The sequence below is a fragment of the Biomphalaria glabrata genome, chromosome 9, assembly GCF_947242115.1.
Source record: "Biomphalaria glabrata chromosome 9, xgBioGlab47.1, whole genome shotgun sequence".
In the NCBI taxonomy this organism is placed as follows: Eukaryota; Metazoa; Mollusca; class Gastropoda; family Planorbidae; genus Biomphalaria; species Biomphalaria glabrata.
The window spans coordinates 14,304,595-14,331,674 of record NC_074719.1 but is presented as its reverse complement, the minus strand read 5'-3'; the positions used below and the strand labels follow the sequence as shown (position 1 = coordinate 14,331,674).

Genomic DNA, 27,080 nt, shown 5'->3' with positions numbered 1-27,080 from the left:
TTTCCCGCACGAATGACACATGCAGTCTTTGGCAGGGCATTTCGCTCTGAGATGCCGACTACCTCCACAAAAGAAACATTTAGTATTCACTGTTGCGATTGTTTCTGAGTCCACCATTTCTTCGGTTGAGATTGCCGATGACGAAAGAGATGACTCTACCAATTGAGAAGGAATACTAAACGAACTGGATTCTTTTTGGGCCATGTCGAGTGTCTTGGCAATATCTAAAGCCATTTTCAAGTCAAGGGATCTTTTCTCAAGTAGCCTCTGTCTAATTACACTCGAACGCATGCCGCTAACAAAGGCATCACGAATGGCGTCCTCTTCATTTTTGTCAGCACTGACAGCTCGGAACTGACAATCTCTGGCCATCACTCTCAGCTTGTGTACAAATTGATCAAGACTTTGATCGACTTCTTGTTTGCAAGTTGCAAGCAAAAGTCTGGCCAATGTTTCATTAGGGGCCTTCACAAATAAATTCTCAAGAATAGATTTTGCTTCTGAGTATTTAGAACAGGTAGAAATATACTGATATAAGGATGGAGACACAAAGTTGCAAAGCAGGTCAAACTGTTCGCTTTCACTAGCCCCTACCTTCATTGCGAATCTGTCAAAACAAGAAATCCAATGTTTCCATGTAACTGAAGCATTAGTTGAACTAGGATCAGCATCCAGTCTATTGGGACGCAAAAACTTGTCCATTTAAGAATGGTAATATTGAAATAAATTGTAATATACTAAGTCAATTCATAACCTTAGAAACAAGGCTTTATTTCAATAAAACACGACTGATACACACAATAACACAGTACAGACTGGTCACGATTCACAGACTACGATAATGCGAACACGATTACAAATACTAGCACGATTACAAGCACGGGTAACACACAAGTTCATTTAACGATCACTCCATAACTATTGGTAGTTAATTATTTTATTTGGTACCTTGGTCAAGGGAAAGAAATAGTACTTGACTGCAGTGGTGAAGAGTTGAAATAGTCCTGTTTATAAGTCACAGCTTCTAAGTAAGTTAGGAAAAAACTCCTCACTACCAGAGTGGTTAGAATGTTGGCTTGAGGAGATGAGCCATAAGTTTGAATTCAGGTTATTCTCCTTTTCTTTTTTCTTTTGTTATAAATGCTTTTTAAAGATATTATAGTAAAATTAGCCATGATATCCCTTTCTCTCTCCCTGACCCCCCAACTGGTTCAGACAAGTGATAGGATTAAAGTGTATTGAGAAAACATGAACAAAAACACTTGATAAAAATATTTCTAATCGCACAGATTTATTGTTGCTGTACTAGATTTTGTTGAGAGACCATTAAAATGTTTAAGATGTGATTAGGGGTTAAGCCATTATTTAAATTTTAAATGCTATGCTATTCAAAATTATTTGTTTTATTAAACAATCTTCGTTTTTTCTTCATCCTTTTTATACTATTAGATAATTAATTCTGGTATACATCCTTATAATTTCAACTTTGGCCAAAGTCAGTTCTCAAAATCTACAGACTTTAAATGACATGATATAATATGAAAAAAAATGTTTTTAAGAATTATTGAAATTGTAAAATGACTTTCAATCCAGAAAAATATCAATTGTTAACAGAAACTAAAAAAGCAAGACAACTTAAAACTTCTTATCCTTCATGGTCAATCAGTTACACTGACTAAAAACTCAAAATATCTAGTTGTTATAAAGAGAAAAGCTATTATGGCATTCCTAATTGATTAAATTATTATAATAATCAAACCAAGCATTATTGTTTATTAAAAGAAATTTTAAAAAATCAAATAAGAAAATAAAACTAAATTGTTATTTAACCTTGGTTAGGCCAATACTTATGTAACAGATGCAAAATAGCCTAAGATTTGCAAAAAAAAAAAACAAAACACATTTCATTAGAGTAACACCATAAGCAAAATCCCTAAATTTAGAGGCCCTTTAGGATAAATGACAAAAAAAAAATAGCAATAGTACATAAAACATTTAACCATAATTTACAAATACAAAAAAAAACCTACTAAAATTATTATTCATGCTAGGACAAATGTGTAGGCCTACAACTGGTTCTTCTTCCCTAGTGCTGTTAGAGCATGGAATTGGTTGCTAACCATTAATTAACCAACATTTTGGCAGATTTGAAGTGACTGATTTACATGCATGACTAGATTAAATGATGTAACGATCTTCTCTTGTGCAGTAATGTCTGTAATTCCTAAGATAAGAATTCTTGACATCCTGAAGTTACAAACAAACATGTGAGAGTTCACTTTTACAAAACACAAAATTGAATGTAACAATGTCAGAACTTGGAATGTATGACTTATTAGTTATTTATTTATTTTGAAAATGCACTAGAGCTTCAAATTTGTTGAATCCTTGTTTGATTGCAATAAATAAAAAAAAATGAAAAGATTCTGTCACACAGGAGTTCTGTAAGGATGCAAGTGCAAAAAGTAGGCCTAGTGGACATTTTTGAAAACTATAAAAATAACTGGAAGATTTAAATTTACATAAGTGAATTACTTTTAGTTTATTTTGTATATATATTTCAATTGAAAGCTTCACCTCTTTCCAACATACAAAAAATGTATCCATAATCATATGGTGTATAAAAAAATATATCTCTATAGCAAAAGTGTGTTCTACTTCCATAACACAGTTATCTCTCTTTTTATTTCATCACAAGGCATGGGGAAAAAAATACCCGTAGCGAGTAGATTGCTTTTTAACCAAAATTTTTTTAAAAAATGCAAATCTTAGAATTTATTGAAAATGAAAATTAACAAAATGTCAAATGTTTTCTGATTGTGTTTTGATGCAGTTAATTACTTAGAATCACTGTAAGCCCAGTGCAATTCTAACAAGTGTTGCTTGTACTTATGTTAACAGTACCGGTAATACAATATTTGCCAACAATCTTATATTAATTTTAAGATTCAGTTGATATTGTTCATTCTAGTTATTCTTTTATTAGATTAGAAATTATTAATTAATAGAAATTTTTTTTAACCTAACCCTAACAAAACCACTACCATTAGATTTTGATTGAATAGGATTTACTTACTGTTTTTATTGAAAAACTAACTTTAACAGATATACAGATTAAATTTATAAGTATAAGTTTACTGAGAACATTTTGTACAGATTAAATTATGTAACTTTACTGAGAACATTTTGTACAGATTAAATTTAGTAACTTTACTGAGATCATTTTGTACAGATTAAATTATGTAACTTTACTGAGAACATTTTGTTCAGATTAAATTATGTAACTTAACTGAGAACATTTTGTACAGATTAAATTATGTAACTTTACTGAGAACATTTTGTACAGATTAAATTATGTAACTTTACTGAGAACATTTTGTACAGATTAAATTATGTAACTTTACTGAGAACATTTTGTACAGATTAAATTATGTAACTTTACTGAGAACATTTTGTACAGATTAAATTATGTAACTTGACTGAGAACATTTTGTACAGATTAAATTATGTAACTTTACTGAGAACATTTTGTACAGATTAAATTATGTAACTTTACTGAGAACATTTTGTACAGATTAAATTATGTAACTTTACTGAGAACATTTTGTACAGATTAAATTTAGTAACTTTACTGAGAACATCAACTGTTTTCCTGTTGTTTTTGTTTTCTCTATTATAAAGACATAGTACACTTAAGATTGAATCAATGAAGTCCAGTGGGGGATCAGCGCGGCAAGGACATTAATCCTGATTGACCGTCGGAAAGGATTTTATCCAATAGACAGGCTTGGACATATGGGTCTACACCGCCAGTCTTGTCTTCAGGATCCGCCATGCTATCGACCACCTGAGATACCTGGACAGTAAGTGGCCTACCTGTAGCGCACTACCACTGGACAGTAAGTGGCCTACCTGTAGCGCACTACCACTGGACAGTAAGTGGCCTACCTGTAGCGCACTACCACTGGACAGTAAGTGGCATGCATGTAGCGCACTACCACTAGACAGTAAGTGGCATGCATGTAGCGCACTACCACTGGACAGTAAGTGGAATGCATGTAGCGCACTACCACTGGACAGTTAGTGGCCTACCTGTAGCGCACTACCACAGAAAAAGAACCCGCTCGCTAGTATTGGTCGGAGGCTGAGTTGGCTACAGGGGATTGCCCTCGTGTTCCTATTCTTAAACCTCCACAAGAACCGTGATGGAACCGCCAATCCAGCCACCCATTACTTTAACGGCTCCCCCGAGTGGAACGGTGCGGCGGACTTTTTCGACTCTGTGAAGGAGTCTGTTACATCTTCACACCGATAAGATCGAATCAGATTATTAATTATCATGAGAGTCTGGTATCCAAAGGTTAATTTTCTCCTGAGTCTTAACTAATGGGTTACACGCGTGACCTTGATAGTGTGATTTAAAACAATACATTGGACTCCAGCTTGGTTAAAGGGGATGACTCAATGCCTAAGTAGACTTTCTTCTAAATGTTCATCCTGATTGACGTCTTAGCAGTAGAGATTTGATTATCCCCGTACTTGTTTCCCCCTTTATTAAATCTGAGAAGTATCATTTGCCAACTCAAGCTCACAATTATTTAAGTCGCATGAGCAGTCCAAGTCCTAGACTTCGTTGCCAGAGCCTGTATTTGAGAGAAATATTTTTTTTTAGGATAAAAAAAAAGTCAATGGATGCTCATACTATTTCTGGTCCCACGAGTTGCAGTCATAAGGAAAACAAATCGCTTCCTCTAAAGCTCCTATTATATTAGCCCTCGCCTGCGCACTGAGACCCATTTTTGTCTGTATTCAGCTTCTGGTGCTGTTTCATCTATTGGACAGCCCATACCTTTAAATAGATACGTCGCTAATTTTTTACTTATGGTTCATTCTGTTTTTCTCTCAATAAATAAAGGTCTTTCAGAATCATTTTTAGCAGCAATAAATCTACACACACTGTCCTTTAGTTCACTGCTACATTTCACACCAACTACTGCGATATCATGTTATGAATACGATGTTAATCTCACCTGTGTTGGTTTATATTTTGTTATCTTTTCAGCCATTCGGATGGAATGCACAAATCGCCTTTCGGCTTAATTGCAGCACATTGCCCAATGATTTCTGTTACCACACAGGCTGTATGTTTTACTGTAAGCTGGGCATCTGTTCATTTTGTGCATGTATTTGAAACGCTGACACTTAAGTTGACCTAATTGTTCAGATTTTTGTCCTCATCACCTCCTTACTTTAAAGTTCATGCACTACGTCTGGTGAAACTGAGGACGAGTGTTCCACTATCGTGGTGTCTAATTACACGTGTCTGTTCCACTCGCCGGTACACAGGAACACATTACTTTGAACAGGATTATCTTTCGATAGTATTAGTTCTCATAGTTCTTGTAGAATAAACCTTCAATGTTCGACACTTTTGTCACGGGCCACATCAACAAAAGGTAAAAAAAAAATAATTAAATTTACAATAAATCAGAACATTTTCTGCAAGAAACACGAAATAGAAATAAATAGTTCCAGTGGCAGCTCTGTCTGGGCACTTGGCACATTGGGCGCACATAGATTGTACAAACGGAAACGACGATCATTGTTCAACATAAACAAGATCATCACCACATGGTCCAAACTGAACTTGTCATCATCACATGGTCAGACTGAACACGGTCACCACATGGTCCAAACTGAACAAGATCATCACCACATGGTCCAAACTGAACAAGATCATCATCACATGGTCCAAACTGAACAAGATCATCATCACATGGTCAGATTGAACACGGTCACCACATGGTCCAAACTGAACACCTTGCCACATACATTTTTTTCTCATAGATATTAACTTCTCTGATTAAAAAAAAAAACAATTATTTTTATGGCGAATAAATACCGGTATCAAAATTTTGAGCGGTATCAGAAAGGTCGGCAAACTCGTCAGCAGTAATAGAAAATAGCTTACAGCCGACTCATTTTCTTACTTAAGGTCAACATATTCATCAATCCTCCACTCTAGGTGTGATCTAACTATTGCTTCTCATACCGAGAATGCCGCTTCATCTATTTATGTGTTTGGTTTTATTAAGCTGTTTAAGTTATGTTCTTTTTTTATAAAACAAATATTTGGGCTAAGTATCGGCACCATTCCTTGAATTCTAACGTAGGAAAAGTTTTGTGTGTGTGTCTGTGTGGAGAGTGGATTTTCTACACTATATGTCGACGTTTCGGCGGGCCGCATAGAAACAAGCCTGCCCCTCTGGCCGTATTTTCGACATTACTGCTCTAAACTCTAAAGCATTTGGAGGGAGTATTCTTCCATTTCACTACGCTGCCACCATGTACAGATTTCCACAAGACGAAATATACACAAAGATAACGTTCAAGCTGTAATCATAAACTCATACTCTGCAGTAATCATAAACTCATACTCTGCAGTAATCATAAACTCATACTCTGCAGTAATCATAAACTCATCCTCTGCAGTAATCATAAACTCATACTCTGCAGTAATCATAAACTCATCCTCTGCAGTAATCATAAACTCATACTCTGCAGTAATCATAAACTCATACTCTGCAGTAATCATAAACTCATACTCTGCAGTAATCATAAACTCATACTCTGCAGTAATCATAAACTCATACTCTGCAGTAATCATAAACTCATCCTCTGCAGTAATCATAAACTCATACTCTGCAGTAATCATAAACTCATCCTCTGCAGTAATCATAAACTCATACTCTGCAGTAATCATAAACTCATACTCTGCAGTAATCATAAACTCATACTCTGCAGTAATCATAAACTCATACTCTGCAGTAATCATAAACTCATACTCTGCAGTAATCATAAACTCATACTCTGCAGTAATCATAAACTCATACTCTGCAGTAATCATAAACTTATACTCTGCAGTAATCATAAACTCATACTCTGCAGTAATCATAAATTCATTGTTTATCTCAACTGATCTACCGACTACCGTTCAATACTACGCGCTCCATTCTTTAGTACTGCTTTTTTTTGTATATCAGCACATGTCTAGGGTGCCAAACTACAAATGTAGAAAGCGGTAAAATACAGATGTTGTTTTTTTCGAAGCAGGACGTTTTGGCCCCGCCGTTTTGGTCGAAGGACGTTTTGGCGACGGGACGCTTTGGCGCGAAATACATTATGTACGTTTATTGTATTATTTCTTTTAAAAGAATTATTCTTATCTATGTTTTGCATGAGTGTTTGTGTTAAGACATATTTTTCACGTACTAAATGTAAATGTGTGTTTGTTTTTCACATCATTTTCTTTAATAAACATTTTGGCTTGTGTATGTGTGTTTATTAAGAGTCACACTTTTATTTTCAAAAAGGTTTTTTTAAGATATTACATGTACATGTTTCTCAAAATATTTTAAGTATACTTAGACACCATGGTTATTTGCCTAAGTCGCTGAAATTCAAGGGTTCATTAAAAAAAAGCTAAGTGCTTATTAAATTATCGTCAAATGATATCTCGCGCCAAAACGTCCCGTCGCCAAAACGGCTCGCGCCAAAACGTCCCGTCGCCAAAACGGCGGGGCCAAAACGTCTCGTACCGTGTTTTTTTAGTCTCTTTGTGGAGGTTATATTTAATGTTAATTAGCCTAAGTAGGCATCTGGCATGTCCATTATATTTTTATATATAGAGTGACACTTGTTGACTAGGTAGCTCTATTTACCTAACAAAACAAAAATTGAAAGGATCTTGTAACGAGCAATTTAGATCTTTAATATCTTCAAGAGTTAAGTGATGAAATCATTGGTTCTAGACAGTGCACTTATATCTGATAATATGCAGGAAACATAACAGAAAGCCTCGGAAAAAATGAACACAATAGAGCGGATGGCCACTACAAAATAAAGCTCAAATGAATGTGGAAAAGGAATTAAGATGACACAGCAGAGAGACCTATTTATTATTCAGCTAGAACGACACATACACAGATAAAAGGTACTTAGTAACACACTAGATAAACGGTGTGAACACATTCTCGAGATGCTACACAAACATAGACAAATAGTAACAATTTCATCACACAAGGCAAACGTTTCCAAGGACGTTTTATATCACTTCCGGTGAGGTCGCAAATAGAGAACAGTCTCTTGTCACAATTCTATGCTTGGCAAACGTTTTTAACGAGCTCAGATTTTGTCCAGAACTAAAAGCTATACGGCTATATCTCTGTGGTAACCTACAATTCGAACAACACCTACTGCCGCTGATGAAATACCTAGGGTTACCAGACACAAGCACAACCAGAGGATGACAAATGAAACATTTCAGCAATCAAAAACGCTGTAGAACTTGACTTTATTTAGTAGTGTATTTCTCAGACACAACATTTCCCAGTAGTATATCATTAGCACAAACGGACTTGTGGAACGACATACACATTTTTTTTTGCAGATAGTATATTGCGAGAAAAGTGTCTCTTACTGGAAGATGTATTTCCATCTTTTGTCCACTGAACGCTGATTTGAGAAAACTTCTTTCCAACCTTTTCAACTTTATTATTATGCCTTGAATTGCTCAATAAACCCCAGCAGATCTGAATGTGTTGATGAACTGGTTTCTTTTGAACATATTCGAACAAACGAACATCTGTTTCAGAAGGAGGTTATCAAAACAATGGTCATCTTACTTGCTGTGACAGTACTGTCTCTTCATGAGCTGTGCAATGAATCCAGAAGATACGAAGGAACAAAACCAATTGATGGATAAAGTCCGAGTGTTGTCAAAAAGCCGGGCATTTTTACACTTTAGGCCAAGGCCTGCGGACAAACAAGACCCCATAAAGGAGGACATGGCTGTCAGGGTGTGTTAAATTCTTAGCTCGTTTGCCCGGGCCCCTGACATTCAACAGGCACCTTCGTGCTTACAATAAATGACTCGCTGTTAACAATGTAATAGTTTAATGATATGACGACATTCTTTATGGCGTTGTTCCAAGAGCTAATTTCCCACAGGCAAAGCTGCTCTCGAGCCATCCACCCAGCAACAAACTGCCATTGGTGCGGAAAACGCTGATCGATCCAAAAGTAACTAAGAAGTGTACTAACTAGCACTGCGAGAGAAACCAAAGCCCAATACCCTATTGAAACCTATGACTCCTCCGTCTTGATCGAAGATGGGCACATTTCTCACGAAGCAGGACGTTTTGGCGCCGCCGTTTTGGCGACGCCGTTTTGGCCCCGCCGTTTTGGCGCGAAGGTTGTTTTGGCGCCAGCCGTTTTGGCGACGGGACGTTTTGGCGCGATATACATTATGTACGTTTATTGTATTATTTCTTTTAAAAGAATTATTCATATCTATGTTTTGCATGAGTGTTTGTGTTACGACATATTTTTCACGTACTAAATGTGTTTGTTTTTCACATCATTTTCTTTAATAAACATTTTTTCTTGTGTATGTGTGTTTATTAAGAGGCACACTTTTATTTTTAAAAAAAGTTTTTTAAGATATTACTTTAAAATTAAAAAAAAAATCAAAAACAAAATGAAACGATGAAAGACTAAAAATTGATGCAATTATTTGTTTATATTAACATTGGTTTATTTAATGACTATAAGGTATCTCCAGCTATAGGTCGTTGTTTACAGCATCTGTGTGTAGACGAGCTCTACATTCATTTTTAAGTTCACAACGCCAGAACTTCTTAGAGTGGTCTGCACTAAACTTATCGAAAACATAGAGATATCCTTCATGCGAAATTTTGTCTTTTCCTCGCTTCGACTGGACTTTTTCCATTTTTTATATAGACTGCCACCAGGTTTTTAGTTAGAAATATAATAGAATAAAATGGCGAAAGTTTTTCTAGTCTGTCTTCGTACTGGATAAAATGATTAGTGAATGGTTCAAACTACGCGAGCTTATAAAGACGTAGGGGCGAAGAGATTGAAAGAGAGGGGTAGACTTTGGGCCGCTCTCGGAATTAAATATTAAGGATTATAAATTCGCACCTAGGGATGTCAAGTGGAGTGCTAGAAACAGATTATCGTCTTACGCGTTAGAGAGGGGAGGAAAGAGTATATACCAGGAGTGAAATGTGAGCAGAAGAGAGGGGGCGGGATAGGTGTCACATGTAATGACCATTCCCAAGGAGATGATCGCCAGACGCATGACGCCAACGACCAGTGCTCAGTGCTGGTCTTGTCTTCATTTGTTTAACTCTACCTGCGTCAATGCGAGATGTGTCACCCAAATCACCCCTACCCAATTTCTCAAAAATATATCTTTTCAAAGTATCTTAGTGTCGTGAATTTGTTTCTATCTATTGTTGCCCCTAGTGTTTGTTTAAATTGGTAGATTCACGTTAGAGTTTGTACTGACCACATTCCGTGTCTTGATCTCTACTATGTGTGGAGTTATTGTCGTCATTCAGCGTAATAGAGCTTTAGATGTTAACATGGTTTTTGTTATATTACAGTGTGACACTTAGCTAATTTGTATATTACACAAATGTCAAATAAAAAACAAAATCTTTTGGAAAGAAATCCAAAAATGTCATCCAGTGCGATTAGCAGAACTCACATATAGCTTGTCATTACCATTCAGGAATCTGAATTATTATAGGCCTATATTAATGAAATAAGCAAAACCTTTATAAATAAAAAAAAAACAATTCGCTGAACTGTGTTAGAATTCATACTATACATACATATTATGGTAGAGTGAAATAAACATTATTATAAAAGCTACGTGCTTATTAAATTATCGTCAAATGATATCTCGCGCCAAAACGTCCCGTCGCCAAAACGGCTCGCGCCAAAACGTCCCGTCGCCAAAACGGCGTCGCCAAAACGGCGGCGCCAAAACGTCACGTACCGCATTTCTCATATCCTATGGAATCAAAGATGACTGTAAAGTCCAATCCTTGCTTTAAAAAGCCGGCCGCATGGGTAGGTTTGGTCAATTTCAGATAGGCCTGCTTCTTCTCTCAGCTTTCTGTTGAACCGGCGCTCTTTCACTCTTTTTACTTCAAATCTCGAGACTCCGAGACTCACAGCTTCACGCCACGAGGAGCGATCGAGAACTAGAGCTTCCCAAAGCTCAAAACCCTAATAATACCATTAAAGTCTACACAGACGGCTCCACGATGGAAGTCCAAGGCAAGACGACTTCGTGCGGTAGTTCAATTCCCCTGTGCAACCGAAGAGAAAAAACTGGTAGGACCATGTTTACGCTGAAGCAACTTCCTTGCTAAAATGGAATCCAAAACTCCCAGGTTCGGAAGCCAAGCGTTCGTCAACTCAGTCACCACGCCTCCTAAATGTCATACATATTTTTAATTCTAATGTCATCTTTTTTTATACCATAAATTGACAAAAACACTTTTGTATTAAATTAATTCTGTATTTAAATTTAAATATACATTTATGAAATAAACATAACAGCTAATACAAAATATTATAACAATGCTGTATGCCTCCACAGATTTAGCACCATTGAGTTGTCCACCACTACTTTTTAGATGGGCATCTAATTCTATTTTCTGAGGTGTGCCTGTCAGAAAGAAACCACAAACTTACTTATAATAATTAGTGCATCTACAAATCAATTCTTAAGTGAAATGAGTGAAAGCTTTAAGGCTTGAATACCCGCATTAAAAATCCTGGATAATAACTTTTGGATGTTCAAGATGTGAGTAGGCCTACAAGTCAATTATTAGCCTATTAATCATATAAGTTCTACAGCTACTTGCTGGGACATGGTTTGTTTCAACACAATCTAGGAAGTTAACTATTTTATTAAGGGTCTCCATATCTCCGTATAGGGAGTATACAGCATTTGTAACTGCTCCGCGTCTCTTGATAATACTGCCCCCCCCCCTGTCTTCATTAAAATACCCACCCCATCCCTTGATAAAACACCGCACTTGGAAATTATCGGAGATTTTCATACACGGAGCCAAATCCATAAATTGTTTACAAAGCTATATGAAAATTGGTGGTAACAAATGAAAACAAAACAACAAAGACGATGTGATTTGTTATAGACTTTAAACCTAGTGGTGTGCTTCAACACTTTTCGCTAGTTCTTGTCAACAAAATTATTTGGAGTCCTTTTCAAGGCCCCCCTCCCAAAATCGTAGGCCCTAGCCGGCTGCCTATACCTAAGGTTGGCCATGATTCCCACACATCACTTCTAAACATAAAGCTTTTTATTTATCCAAGACCGATAACGAAAGAAACAAAGCCAACGAAACTATTATTAGGCCATCAAAATCTTTTCCCAAAAGTTGTTACTTCTCAGAAAGCAGTTACACATGCACGTTATATTGTAGCGTACAATCTTGCTGAAAGTTGTTGGCGGAAACTTAAACAATGTCTAGGTCTATGTCCAGATAAGAAAAAAGATTTTCAAACTGAAATTCTTTATATAAAAACAAACAACAACTATGACATCTAAAATCAAATCAATAGGTACAAATTGACACCACAGCCACGTACTCGCAAAGATGAATAACTTAAAATGTGGCCCCTTTCTTAAGGGCAAGGAACTCATATTTGTGACATTTTTATGGCTCCTTTTTGTCTCAAGAGGCAATGGATGCGCCCAGATGAGTCACTAGTTTTGGTTTAGTCTTGAGACGGGGCAGAATCTGGTGTGGCTAATCAAGCCAATTCTAGAGCGGCAGACTTTGCCAAAACAATTCATGCATGTTATTTGTGAGTAGTTTGTTACATAATGCAACAAAGTGTCCGAAATGGATGAACGGAAAAACACCTGAGAATAATTCAAGATCCCAATATTGTCCAGTTAGTGCTCAAAGAGATATGTTTTAATTCTATAGTCTCAATTATGTGACACTACTATAGTCTACACTATCTCAGTGGGAGTCCGCTTACACTTACTTACCTAACGCTACACCATTACACATACTTACCTAACGCTGCACTATTACATTTACTTACCTAACGCTACACCATTACACTTACTTACCTAACGCTACACCATTACACTTACTTACCTAACGCTACACCATTACACTTACTTACCTAACGCTACACCATTACACTTACTTACCTAACGCTACACCATTACACCTGGACTTAGTGCATACGCACCAAGTTTCCGAGTAGTATTTGTAGCATCCATCCGGTGGCAGTGGATTGGGTAGCCCCCACTGACTGTCACTGCAGCCTCTGGCTACCTCTGTCAATACGAAAATATCACTGTTAGTCAATATTAAGTACCAGTAAAAATTGAGTTTTTAATTGTTAAAAGTGTACGGTACTAAATGTGTAAAAGTCAAGTTTTCCCTTTCAGACGTTGAGGTCTATGAGGCAGATGATAGAAAATGTCATCTGTTTCTGTGGCCTAAGGTTAACGCAGGTGTCACGTGGCCAGCGCAACGAAAAATTGGCTTTACTTTTCCTCAACTAATGTAAAGGTACCCATTAGAGTTCGGTGGACTCAGGTGCCCTAAAGATCCCGAAATTCAAAATTTCAGTCTTCATCAGGATTCGAAACCAGGACCCATAAGTTTAGAAGCCAAGCGCTTTACACATGAGCCACCTCTATGTGTTCAAAGACCTACAATGTTGATAGTTTTAAAAAAAACACAACTATACGGTGACTATATGCTATACTGGGCCGGATTTAGAATTGATAATACCCCAAGCTATTTATAGGACCCCCTTATATCAGCATAAGGCAATTTATTCGTTTGCTTTTCTTTACTTGGTAGTGGGCGCTAAGCTATAGCTTTGTATGTTGCCTATAGGTACATCCAGCACTGACTATACAGTTGTATACACGGATAAATATTATGTGTGCGAGTTTCTTATTTACCATGAGTGAATATTTGGTTGGATTCTAATGGAATCACGAGCTGGTGTGTCGTACTGTAAGTCAAGATATAGGCCTACTAGTGTGTCGTACTGTAAGTCAAGATATAGGCCTACTGGTGTGTCGTACTGTAAGTCAATATATAGGCCTACTGGTGTGTCGTATTGTGAGTCAAGATATAGGCCTACTGGTGTGTCGTACTGGAAGTCAAGATATAGGCCTACTAGTGTGTCGTACTGTAAGTCAAGATATAGGCCTACTGGTGTGTCGTACTGTAAGTAAATATATAGGCCTACTGGTGTGTCGTATTGTGAGTCAAGATATAGGCCTACTGGTGTGTCGTACTGTAAGTCAAGATATAGGCCTACTAGTGTGTCGTACTGTAAGTCAAGATATAGGCCTACTGGTGTGTCGTACTTTGAGTCAATATATAGGCCTAAGGGTGTGTCGTACTGTAAGTCAAGATATAGGCCTACTGGTGTGTCGTACTGTAAGTCAATATATAGGCCTACTGGTGTGTCGCACTGTAAGTCAAGATATAGGCCTACTGGTGTGTCGTACTGTAAGTCAAGATATAGGCCTACTGGTGTGTCGTACTTTGAGTCAATATATAGGCCTAAGGGTGTGTCGTACTGTAAGTCAAGATATAGGCCTACTGGTGTGTCGTACTGTAAGTCAATATATAGGCCTACTGGTGTGTCGCACTGTAAGTCAAGATATAGGCCTACTGGTGTGTCGTACTGTAAGTCAAGATATAGGCCGACTGGTGTGTCGTACTGTAAGTCAAGATATAGGCCTACTGGTGTGTCGTACTTTGAGTCAATATATAGGCCTAAGGGTGTGTCGTACTGTAAGTCAAGATATAGGCCTACTGGTGTGTCGTACTGTAATTCAAGATATAGGCCTACTGGTGTGTCGTACTGTAAGTCAATATATAGGCCTACTGGTGTGTCGCACTGTAAGTCAAGATATAGGCCTACTGGTGTGTCGTACTGTAAGTCAATATATAGGCCTACTGGTGTGTCGTACTGTAAGTCAAGATATAGGCCTACTGGTGTGTCGTACTTTGAGTCAATATATAGGCCTAAGGGTGTGTCGTACTGTAAGTCAATATATAGGCCTACTGGTGTGTCGTACTGTGAGTCAATATATAGGCCTACTGGTGTGGAAGTGCAAGGTTGGAGTACAAGCAAGAAATGTGAGACAGATCAAGCAATAGAAAAAGGAATTCTACTTAAAACAAAGCTTACTTAAGAGGAAATAACCGCTTATTACTGCAATTTATCTGAAAATTACAGGGTTTAGCTCCCTTTCTGTTATATAAACAAAAATTAATTAATTAGTACTAAATGATTAACTAATTGGTTAATTTTTGGAGTGGTTCATGTATTGTTATAGGCTATGAATAATTATGCAAAATTTTAACTTTATCCGAGAAAGGTAATTGGGAGAAAGAAGGTGTTGAAACATAATAAAGGGATTAAATCCATTCATACATCCACATCTCTCATTTATTCCCCTTATTTCGATATCAAACAAAATAATAAATCACCAGCAATTAATTAACCAATTAGTTAACTTTTTGATTGATTCATGTCATGTCAGGTTTAATTAATGGATAATTGTGCAAAGTTTTAACTTGATCCGATAATGGGTAATGAAAGAAAAAAAAACATGCTCAAACCTTTTACCAGACAGGCAGACAGACAAAATTAGTTTGCTATAAGCTTTGTAAAAAGAAAAGTAATTCTTGTTTCAATATTACTTCACTTGTATTTCTACATAAATCCACTTCAACGTTGAATATGACCTCACGACTCATGAATACCAGGTATGTTCTATTCAGTTTTGTTTTAAGGAAACTTGTTCATGTTTGTTTCAAAGTCTACGTTAATAATTTAATAGCATTAATTAATCCGTTTATTTTTACTAGCTGTTTGGATCTACAATATAACCATCTGGGTATCAACCATTGTCAACAATAAAACATGATTAATGTAGGATCCACTATTCAAAAAATATCTGTCTTACTTTTGACGTCGTAATCGTATGACCTGATGAAGCAGGAGCCATTACATGGTGCATGGTAAGCGTTCTTCACTCTGGAGTCTTTCGGGCACTGCTTGTAGTAGTTTCCCTTGTCATCGTAGTTGATACATTGGTAGCAATGTTTTGTGCCGTCTTCCTCTGTGGGCAACGAAAAGTGAGTAGAGACAGAGGGTGCAAAACTACAGTACTTTAAAGATGTCTGCACAGACTACAGTACAGTACTTTAAAGATGTCTGCACAGACTACACTACAGTACTTTAAAGATGTCTGCACAGACTGATCTACAGTACTTTAAAGCTGTCTGCAATCATTATGAAGAATTTAGCCGATATCATTTTAAGAGGTTGGCTATGAACGCTACTTGCAATAGCGTATGAATGTTTAAGAGGAATCCTATAATAATATAACTAAACATATTGTAAGCCTTTAATATTATATTCATCTATTGTGTTTTCATTGCTGCGTATCGATTAAATAGATGGGACAATGCTCGCTGTGTTCTTTGTTACTAATATCCAAGCGGCTGGAGTTCGAATTCCTACTCAAGTTATTTTGGGTGAACGCCTATAGGTAACACGAAACCTTTAACGGTAAACCCCTCACATATATATACAATTATGAATTTTGTATTGTCAAATTTTGATTGAGGTTATATCCATTATTTGTAAATTTAAAGTTTAGATTAGCTCTCTACTGTTTGAATAAAGAGAACGGATTCTTGTTACAAAACGTCCCATGCTAGTGAAATGTGACTGCAATTCGAAAAAGTTAAAATGTATTTCTCAGTAATGAGCCAAGAGGTCAGATTGAGAGCCAGCTGTTTCATCGTGCTGATGCTTGTCTTTCCCCCAATCATTTGTATTATGAACAAAAAAAAAGGTAAAAACAAAGGCCTTTTAGCTCGACTTCAATAGAAGAAATAGTTCTTTCTTGTGTCGTATTAGGACTGAAATCAATGGTCATCTATTTGACTTACTCTAAAGAACATCTATATCCCACAAATATCATCAGTCGACTAGTTTACTACTAAAAGAGCTATTCAGTTTATATTAATTTTATGTTGACCGCCTTAATCGTAGAACGACTATGGATCATCGCACAGAACACTTTATGTTGCTATTTATTGAAACCTATTCGAATTCAAATCAAATTTGTCAACTGCTAGTGTGTTAGATGAACAATTTTTTGGGGAAGGGGGGGGGCGTTGGTTCGTTTTTCAAGGCTGCGGTCATCGCTACCTCGCCGTTCATAGCTCAATCTAGAACTTTCTCTTCCCAAATAGTCAACACATTTAAGAACCTGTTTAATTATATCCATATAAAAAGTAAAAAGGTAAAGTTTACCTTTCAGACCTTGCGATCTATGGGGCAGAAGATGTTAAGGTCATCTCTATGGCCAACGGTAACGAGAAAGGTGTCATGTGGCCTGCACAACGGCCAACCGCCTTTACTTTCCCCAACTAAAGTCAGGTACCCATTAGAGTTGAGTGAACTCAGGGGCGCCCTAAAAATCCCGAAATTCAAAATCCTAGCCTTCACCGGGATTCGAACCCAGGACCTCAGATTCGGAAGCCGAGCGCTTAACCACTCATCCACCGCGCCCTGGATTACATCCATATAGCGATCCGTTTTCCTTGCGTCCGCCGCAAGCTACACACATTGGAGGACTTTAAGGATTTGTTCGTCCTCCGTAAGGTGGACATAACCAAACCGACAGGCAAGAGGAAATACATTAGGACAGAGAACTCCCCCCCCCCCCAACTGAACTTTTCTTTAGCATACAAATGCAATAATACAACCAACAAAATACTCAAAACACAAAGAGAAAGGCACATTTCTTATTCAATATTGTAGGACATTTTTTCTATTAGTGAAATTTGGTGCCTAAATCAACTAGGAAAATAAATGACTTAGCTGAGTTTAGGTCTAGACTAGATTATCACATGGATACTCGTAGGACGAAATTACCTTCTCTTTTGAATGAACATCTTTAATGTATAAGATATGCTAAGATGAGTTGAGCTTTATTCTGAGATCAACAAACCAACTCTGGATAGTAAATTAGTCAAAATAAAAATGCCTAGGGTCTACAATAATACATTACAATACTGTAGTATTGACCTAGTATCACCTATATAGTAATCTTATAAATATTTTAAAATAAAACGACTTACCAACATCTGAGATCATTAAGTCTACATGAGCGTCCATCTCCACACCACTGGACTTTCCTTAAATGATGAACAAGTAGTATCAACTATCAACTATTTACATTTAAAAATATGCTGTGCATGTATTTGTGGATAAAACATCATTTGACTTGTAAACTTTTTTTTTCAGAAAAAATTGCTATAAACCAGTTTACATTACATTAAATATCTACTTACCCAGAGGTAATCCATTACATCTGGATCTGTTACATACACAATAAGTGTCCCCTTCCCAGTCATAGCATCCATCATTAGGTAATGGATAAGGTAATCCATATTGGCTAGACGTGCATCCCCTGGCTACCTCTGCAATAATAAATCCAAACTTTTCTTGAGACACTTCTATATTCCACAATTCAGCGTGGCCAAGATAATTAAATGTATTTAAAATGAAGAAGTATTGTTTTTTCAATCGAATACTTTATAATTTTCATTAAAACTTAAATAGTCGAATATAATAAATACAAATCATTGAGTAGAATCATCTAAAACTTGAGCTGTCATGTAACTTAAACTCGATACTACAGCCAACAATCCCTAGTTATTTTCTCACTCTAGAGCAGGGGTTCTCAACCTGTGGGTCGCGACCCCTTGGGGGTCGATTGACGATTTGCCAGGGGTCCCCAAAGACCATCGAAAATATGGATTGTTACTTACTGTCTATTCTTCTATTGCTGTATATGTGTGTGCGGGGGGGGGGGGGGTCGCGGCAGAGTGGGGGATTGTAAAAAGGGGTCGCCGAGCGTAAAAGGTTGAGAACCGCTGCTCTAGAGTATGATTTGATTTTTTTTTTCAACGCTTGCACCAGTTTTTCATAATTTGCAAGCTGGTGGTTAATTACATTTATCTATCTTTAGACCTAATAAAATAGCTCTTTGACTATATGATCTTTATCTAAAGTATCTTTATGTAAATTATGTACAGTTGTAGAACATCATCTGATAAAATAGCAAAATAGTGTATATCTAAAGTACATTTTCCCCAATTATCGAAAACTTAATCATCTTTATAATTTAAAAAGTATATTCAAATTATACTCATGGAAATTATCTTATTCTCCAGTAACAGTCACAGGACAGTAATGCTCCTACTTGTTGAGTTGTCACTGAAAGACCGCGTGAAACACATCCCAGTACAGTTGTCCAAGAACGTCGTCTGGACATTCACCTGAGCGTCCTTGGGGCATTGTGGGTAGAATTTGCCTTCGGTGTCATACGTGAGGCATTGATAGCACCTAAGTATACCGTCAGTATCTGGAGATACAGTAACAGTGTGACAAGGTGGCAGACAGAAAATGCAATTCTCTGATACAAACAGGTCAAACCTTTTTTATGGTGGTAGCTTAGTATTCGAGATAGTGAGGTGATAGTTTGGTAAATCTCTTATCTTATTACAGACATTACTTCATAAGAGAAGATAATTACGTCCTTCGCGTGCCCATGTCAATCCAGTCATGCATGTTAATCGGTGACTTAAACTGTTAAGTCGTTGATTTTCTTGGACGATTCATTCTCTAATTGCGTTAGGGGAGAAGTAGCACTTGTACACATTTGTCCTTGCATATGGAATAAGAAATGTACTTTTAACGTTGTGTCTTTCTGAATACTTTATTTTTTTGTCTTAGTAAATTATGGTTGTATATTTTATGTGTTTGTGCTACTCTTTTAGTCTTCTGCCCTGACAGACAGACAGACAGAGTGAGTTGATATAACCTTTATAAAAAAAAGACAAAATCAAGGAACGGACGAACTTGTTCATAAACATCTTAGTAAATGACAGGAATGGAGAGAAACAGATCATGCGTAGTGCCCCAACAGACTACAAAAATATAGCTTTATGCCATTACTTATTAAAGCCACTGATGTAAATCTTAACTCTATCTCTCCGTAGTCATTTTCCATGTTCATAAAGGAATTATTAATTTTTCCCATTTGTATTTCACGAGCCTATTAGGGTTAAACTTCAGAAACGGTTTTCTTTAAATCAGAAAATGTTATAATTGTTATAAATAAATGTATGCCCTTTTTATAGAACACAAATTAAAGTTTTCAAACCGAAAAATTAGGTTAATTTAATGGGGTCAAATCAACGATGGTATCGTCAATCAGGAAAGAAAGAGTTGATATTTTTTTCCAGTTTATTTCAGCTGAAGTTTATAATGGGATCACTAGAACATATGAAAGATTACTAGCACTTGCCTGGTCAATATGTATGTCACATTTGACGGCTATGCAGGATTTGCACATTTGAATTTCAGGTGAGGTTTTAGCCCTCGAATTCAGCTCGTTCACTTTTTTAAAAAATAAATACATTTAAAAAAAACAACTATCGCTCAGATACTCCGTTCTTTCTCCCCCTTTCTGACTGGTTCAGACAAGTGATAGGATCATAGCGTAGTGAGATAGTGATAGGATCATAGTGTATTGAGATAGTGATAGGATCATAGTGTATTGAGATAGTGATAGGATCATAGCGTATTGAGATAGCTAAAAACATGAAACAGTTCTAAACAAAAACAATTGGTAAAAATAATACTAATCGCACAGATTTATTATTGGTAGTGTAGATCTATTACAAATGTAATGACATGACTGATCCAAACTAAGTGATACTCTTAATACAAACTTTGTTTTTGTTTTTGTAAGTATTTTTTTTTTTATTTTTTTATTTTGCTTGAATTCTTGACAAGTACACACACAAACTTACAGTCTGAAAGGCACATCCACACGGGCTCAGTCGTTAGCATACACTTACACACACACACACACATGCCCTGCCATAGCAGGACCAAGTAGACCTGTAGCTATTAGTCTCCAATGACTGCTATTTGCTAGGTCGCAGGCCCGCAGTCAGACCTGTAGCTAGTAGTCTCCAATTACCGCTAGGTCGCAGGCCCGCAGTCAGACCTACTCTAACAATTGGTCTCTAGAATAGCCACTAGCGTTCATTTCTTGTTTCCTACCTTGTGTGTCCGTTATTTGGTTGACCATGTAATCTAGTGAAAGACCATTTGATTTGTCTGGAAATAATTGAAATATAACATTACTACTGTAGCCCCCAGTTACCTTTTGTATTTCAAATAATTTTAGTTTGTAAGATTGGATCACTATTTTTTAAGGTGAGAATGTTCTCACATATTTAAATAATTTTCATCTACATTTTAAACATTAGTTATTATAATCTAGAGTGAAAAAAAAAAGGATTGCTAAAATTATCAGTCCTCTATTCTTCTAAACGCTTTTAAGAAACCTATACAAAAAAGTGCTACTATAAGACTATTTGAATGTTGAATACATTTACTGACCAGGAAGTGGGGCCGCATTACAAATCGGCATCCGACACAGACAGAATATGGCACCATTCCAGTTGTAACATCCGTCTGGGGGTAAAGGTGAAGGTAAGGTCCCCAGAATTGAAGTACAACCTCTGACAATTACTGGATTCATAGGAAAAGCAAACAACTAGTATTATTATTATACATGTCACCGGTATTACTTGTATAACTCTTCTCTTATTTAGTGCTCTTTGGTCCAATCTTTTTTGCTTGTTTGTTTGTTTGGGAGAAGGTATCCGAGCTGCATTCACAAATAAACTCAATTCAAATTTCAAATTCTTAATCAACCAAAGCATTCATACTCGAGTTCATTTGTTAGGTGCTCAAGCGATTCCTTCCATTCAGCAGCATATCTGTCAGTTAGACTAAAAGAACTTTCAATAGTGTTTAGCTGGACATTTAATATTGAGATTGCTGCATAGGTAGAGCAGAAAAGTTTCCCAGCTCCAAATCCAAGCTGCCTGGCCGTGTGATATGCACTCTGAACTGTGGTCTCGATGGTCCTCAGCTCAAAACTTTCCACCTCCATCTCCCCATGTCAAACAGGATGTTTGGGCTAAGATGTAATCACTAACGAATCTAGAATGTTGTTGTTTTTTAAAACCATAATTTAAAATATAAACCATAACCTTATGTATAAATAAATCTATGGATTTACAGAATTTAGAGATTATCGGCCGAAATGAATTTCGTTAATGACCCTCCATTTTCACGTTCGCTTGTATTCTTAATATTTAAATATATATATATATATATGAATGCTGAAGTTATTAAGTTTTTTTCCAATACGTCTTTATGAGACATCTTTTTGTTTCTGAATTATAGACTCGTAATTTGTATTGCAGAGCTCTGATTAAAATACTCATAAAAGAAATGAAAGGAAATGAACTAGGAATACTCTTAATGTTGTGTATTTTAAGCACTTTCAATGTACATGGGAGTGTGAGTTATAATCCCAAAGTAGATTACGTAATAATCAATCAAAGATTGAGAAAAGTTTGGTAAAAGGCGACTGGGAAAAAAGTAATTGGGCTAAAAACTCATCTCATTTGTTCCACTTATACTTAAAAGTTTCTTATGTCTTTAAATAATTGCAAGTAAATCATGCCAGAGAATACACATTTTTAGAACCTTAGGAATTACATAAAAAATATTGCCATATTTGACTCTCCTGTTTCTAAAGTCACGTATACGGTGAAAAAAGTTTAAGGGGCAGTAAAATGAAAACGATTACTCAGGCTCAGGTCCTGTCTCAAAGTTATATTTACTACTAATGATAGCATTTGACATTAGTGGGGGGGGGGGGGGGGGAGACTCAGTATAAGAAGGTAATTTATAGCATAGATAAATTATATTAAATAGGTTTTTTTCTCAAGTTATGTAATATTTCGACAAAAATACACCTGTAATTTCTGTGCAAAAATTAAACCGCCCACCCACACCTGAAAAATTAGTATCGGCCATGGGAGGGGGGGGGAGTAGAAGTAATCGTCGCCCAACCCTACCAGAGAAGGGTATCAACACATTATACAATGGGTTAAAATATTTATAGAGATTAATAGAGACATTCGACGAATTTTCTACATAAACTGACATTTCTGCACGACAATGAAACCTTCAAACACTCAAAGGATTAGGGTCTGGCGGGCGATAGATCCCATCCTCCATCCACCCAACAGACTCGCCAACATACCGGGGGGGGGGGGCTGTGACACGATATAAAAATTGACTAAAATATAGATTATTAATGTAGATTATTAAGAAACAGGAATAATGTTGTACACAAATTGTGTGATTTTCTTAATAAAAATTTCCAGGTGGTCGTTCGCCCTACGCCCTCCCCCCCCCCCCCCATCGATCCTCCTGTGGATGTAATCTACAATTGTGAGACCTAGAGACCTTAAATAAAACCTCGAGCCTTAAAAAAAAACTGTATTAATAGATTAACATAAAAAAAACAACCTATTTCTACTAACAGTCTTTGTTGGTTGCATCACTCCTGTAGAAACACGGCCCGTCACAAGGACTGAAGGCGGCCATGCCAAACTTTGCGGTGCCATTTTTGGGGCAGAACGAGAAATAGTTTCCTTTATCATCATAGTTGTAGCACTGGAAACATTGATTTTTGGCCGCCTCTGTCAGATGGACGTTAGAAATAGTTAAATAGATCAAACTGATGGCCTACGTTAAAAAACAAGCACAATTACAACATATAATGATCTTTCCAGTGGAATTACATTTACATAAACGTTGAATGATTTAACCATGACAAATGTGTATTGATACCGGTATCACATGATTAGCTTATTCAGAAAGTGGAGATTTTCTACTAAAGGTTTTTCGTGGTCTAGTAAATTGTTCTCTGTTTACTAAAGTGACTGTAACTCGAGTCTATGGCTTTTATGGTGATGAAAAAGAAAACTGCAGAAAGATGATAGCATGGTTTTAAAATGTATCTGTATTCTAAACACCGGATATACCAAATAGTTAGCATTTTATGCATTGGTCATCATTTTATGAAAATCTCTAATATCTTCTTACAAGTGTATACGCCGAAAACGTTACTTGAAAAGGCGACTTAAAAGAAGGCTGGATGGATGGTTACAAAAGGCCAAGTGAAGTTATGAATAAATTAATGAATGTTGGTGATTATAGAAGGGGAGAGAGAGAAAAAGAAAAGAATTATTGGCTGTTTAATTATTTTAATATAAAATAAAAATAAAATATACCATATCTGAATTATTTAATATAAATGTGATCATCCTAAGAAATGGGATCAAAACCTACCTTCCACGTAAATGAAAGCTAAAATTATGCTCAAAGCAGACAAAGTTCTCATGACAGAATTCTATCCACAGATTAAAACTTCTACATCTGCCAATCCATTCCTCATTCTAAATAGAAAAAAAAAATTTAACACATTTAAATTGTGAATACCTAGATGATCTAATTCAGTCTAGCACATAAGTACAGTCACTGCCCCAATGTATACAGTCACTGCCCCAATGTGTACAGTCAATCGTGCACTGATCACGTATGTCAACAGAGATCTGGACACGTCATTCAAACAGAACCTGCACAAAGGTGAGGTCTCGCCGAGCCTTAAGAAAAAGTTTCTATGAACTGTTCTTATTGCGTAACTGTTCAGTGTCAACATTTGGTTCGAAACAAAACAATCATTTTCTTACGTTAATTGACTGAATAGATTACATTACTAGCACTGGCCCCTAACTATGGGATTGACACTGGCCCCTAAATATGGGATTGACACTGGCCCCTAACTATGGGATTGACACTGGCTTCTGACTATAGCATTGGCACTGGCCCCTAACTATGGGATTGACACTGGCTTCTGACTATAACATTTAAAACTGCTAAATAGTGTAAGAAATTGCCAAAGCCTAGATTTAAATGAAAGAATGGTGTTTATGTGTCAGACCCTTCACCTCCGAAACTAACAATAGATGTAAGGATGTAAAATTTCTGCTTGGATTTGTATGGGCTGCAACCATTCTATATTAATATATCTTGTAAGAAATTCTAAGTTCATATTTTAAACAAAACATTGCTTCTACTCAAAGAATATATTCTCTTCTACCACTGGTCAGGTGAATGGTTTTGTAAAATTTGGCACCAATACCCTAAGAAACCCCACAGAAACAGTCTTATTAAGTTAGGTTTATTACTGTTTGTAATTTAGATAATTTGCAATGGTTCAGAGAATTAGATGAATTACATAAATGGGAATCAAATTGGAGCATGTCTTTCCACCCAGAAAAATGTCAGTTGTTAAGAGTAACAAAAAAAACTAAAACAAATTAATTCCACTTATCTTATTCATGGCAAACCAGTAACACAGACTAAAAACGCAAAATACCTAGGTGTTATAATAAATGAAAAACTGTCATGGAATCCACATATTAATGAAACTACAAAAAAATCAAACAAAGCATTAGGATTTATTAAAAGAAATTTCTATAAATCAAATAAGAACATAAAACTAAAATAATATTTAACCTTGGTTAGGCCAATAATAAAATATGCATCCTCCGTTTGGGACCCCTCAACTCAAGAAAACATTAAAAAACTGGAACAGACACAAAATAGAGCAGTGAGATTCATAACAAACGAATATTCACATTTGACTAGAGTAACACCTTTAGTAAAATCACTAAATTTAGAAAGCCTTCAGGACAGAAGGCTCAAAAGTAAAGTAGCAATCATACAAAAAACACTGAACCATAATCTTCAAATACAAAAACAAAATTTAATAACATACTCTGAAAGACACAAAGATAAAGGCACATTCCTCGTCCCATATGCTAGGACAAATTTGTACAAACACTCCTTCTTCCCTAGTGCTATTAGAGCATGGAATGGGTTGCCTGAGCTAGCCAGGAAAACCAGTGACTTGGCAGAGTTTAAGTCATTGGTTAATATGCATGACTAAATGCATGATGCGTAGGACGTAATCATCTTCTTTTTTGAAGTAACGTCTGTATTATATATTATATAAGAAATAAATACTAATATCAGTCGTTTGTTTGTTTGTTTGTTTGTTTAAGCCTAACAAGGATCATTTATCAAAAAACTACTTTAAACTATTTCAAACACAGTGAAAAAGTGTTTAGTGGTCTAGCTTATTAAATTGGTAGAAGTTGATTATCTTTACCTATAGTCCTCACTGGCGGATCCAAGGGGGGGGGGGCGGTATGGATGATCGCTCCCCCCCCCCCAATCGGCCGACCTCCCCGAAGGGGGGGGGGCGGACGAATTTTAGTAAAGAAATCGCACAATTTGTATACGAGTTTATTAGTTATGTATGTTAATAATATATACTAATTATTTATAGTTAAACCTATGTTTAGATTATTTCGCCCCCCTCTTGTATGTTGGCCGATTTGGTGGGGTGGGGAGGTGGCAATGGCATCAATCCCGCCCCCTCCACCATAAACTTTCGAGTGTGGAGGCGGTCCAATTTATTTGTAGAGATCACATATATATGCGCGTTTATGCTTAGGGTTAGGGTTTGGAAAAAAAATCCTCTCCCCACTCCAACGTTCTGGATCCGCTAGTGATAGTCCTATGCCATCTATCCAAATTATTCCAATCCACAACCTACCGAGTACAACGAAACTTCCCTTAGTGGTCCTGGTTAAAGAGAAAAACGTTTACCAGAATTTCTCTGCACCAAATTAAAACAACAACGTTTCAAAGTACAATGTGATAGACTTTAAAGACAGGCCCTAGACACAAGCCACATGACGAGACTTAAAGACAGGCCCTAGACACAAGCCACATGACGTGACTTAAAGGCAGGCCCTAGACACAAGCCACATGAAGAGACTTAAAGGCAGGCCCTAGACACAAGCCACATGAAGAGACTTAAAGGCAGGTCCTAGACACAAGCCACATGAAGAGACTTAAAGGCAGGCCCTAGACACAAGCCACATGAAGAGACTTAAAGGCAGGTCCTAGACACAAGCCACATGAAGAGACTTAAAGGCAGGCCCTAGACACAAGCCACATGACGAGACTTAAAGGCAGGCCCTAGACACAAGCCACATGACGACGAAGTCAGGACAAAAAATGAACAGAAACTTTGAAAAGACAATTAACTAATGAAGATTGAACATTTGTTAACACAAATAAAT

At 36.6% G+C, this 27,080-nt stretch overlaps 1 protein-coding gene across 5 annotated transcripts in view; it reads right to left on the bottom strand.

The window, feature by feature from the left end:
* Positions 1 to 11,366: 11,366 nt before the first annotated feature.
* The window catches only part of LOC106071879 (uncharacterized), a 19,919-nt gene continuing 4,205 nt past the window's right edge, over positions 11,367 to 27,080 (bottom strand). For 2 of the 5 annotated variants that reach the window (XM_056041689.1, XM_056041688.1), the window contains exons 2-11: positions 24,214 to 24,320; positions 23,403 to 23,561; positions 21,397 to 21,528; positions 21,055 to 21,111; positions 19,184 to 19,345; positions 18,270 to 18,398; positions 18,057 to 18,113; positions 15,866 to 16,021; positions 13,070 to 13,198; positions 11,367 to 11,545 (exon numbers count right to left, since the gene is read on the bottom strand). In XM_056041689.1, coding sequence (XP_055897664.1) covers positions 11,382 to 11,545; positions 13,070 to 13,198; positions 15,866 to 16,021; positions 18,057 to 18,113; positions 18,270 to 18,398; positions 19,184 to 19,345; positions 21,055 to 21,111; positions 21,397 to 21,528; positions 23,403 to 23,561; positions 24,214 to 24,265 — 1,197 coding nt within the window. In that variant the 5' untranslated portion in view covers positions 24,266 to 24,320 and the 3' untranslated portion in view covers positions 11,367 to 11,381. Of the gene's footprint in view, positions 11,546 to 13,069; positions 13,199 to 15,865; positions 16,022 to 18,056; positions 18,114 to 18,269; positions 18,399 to 19,183; positions 19,346 to 21,054; positions 21,112 to 21,396; positions 21,529 to 23,402; positions 23,562 to 24,213; positions 24,321 to 25,303; positions 25,339 to 27,080 lie in introns of those variants that run through there. The other 3 variants (XM_056041690.1, XM_013232095.2, XM_056041691.1) reach the window with 3 other exon arrangements.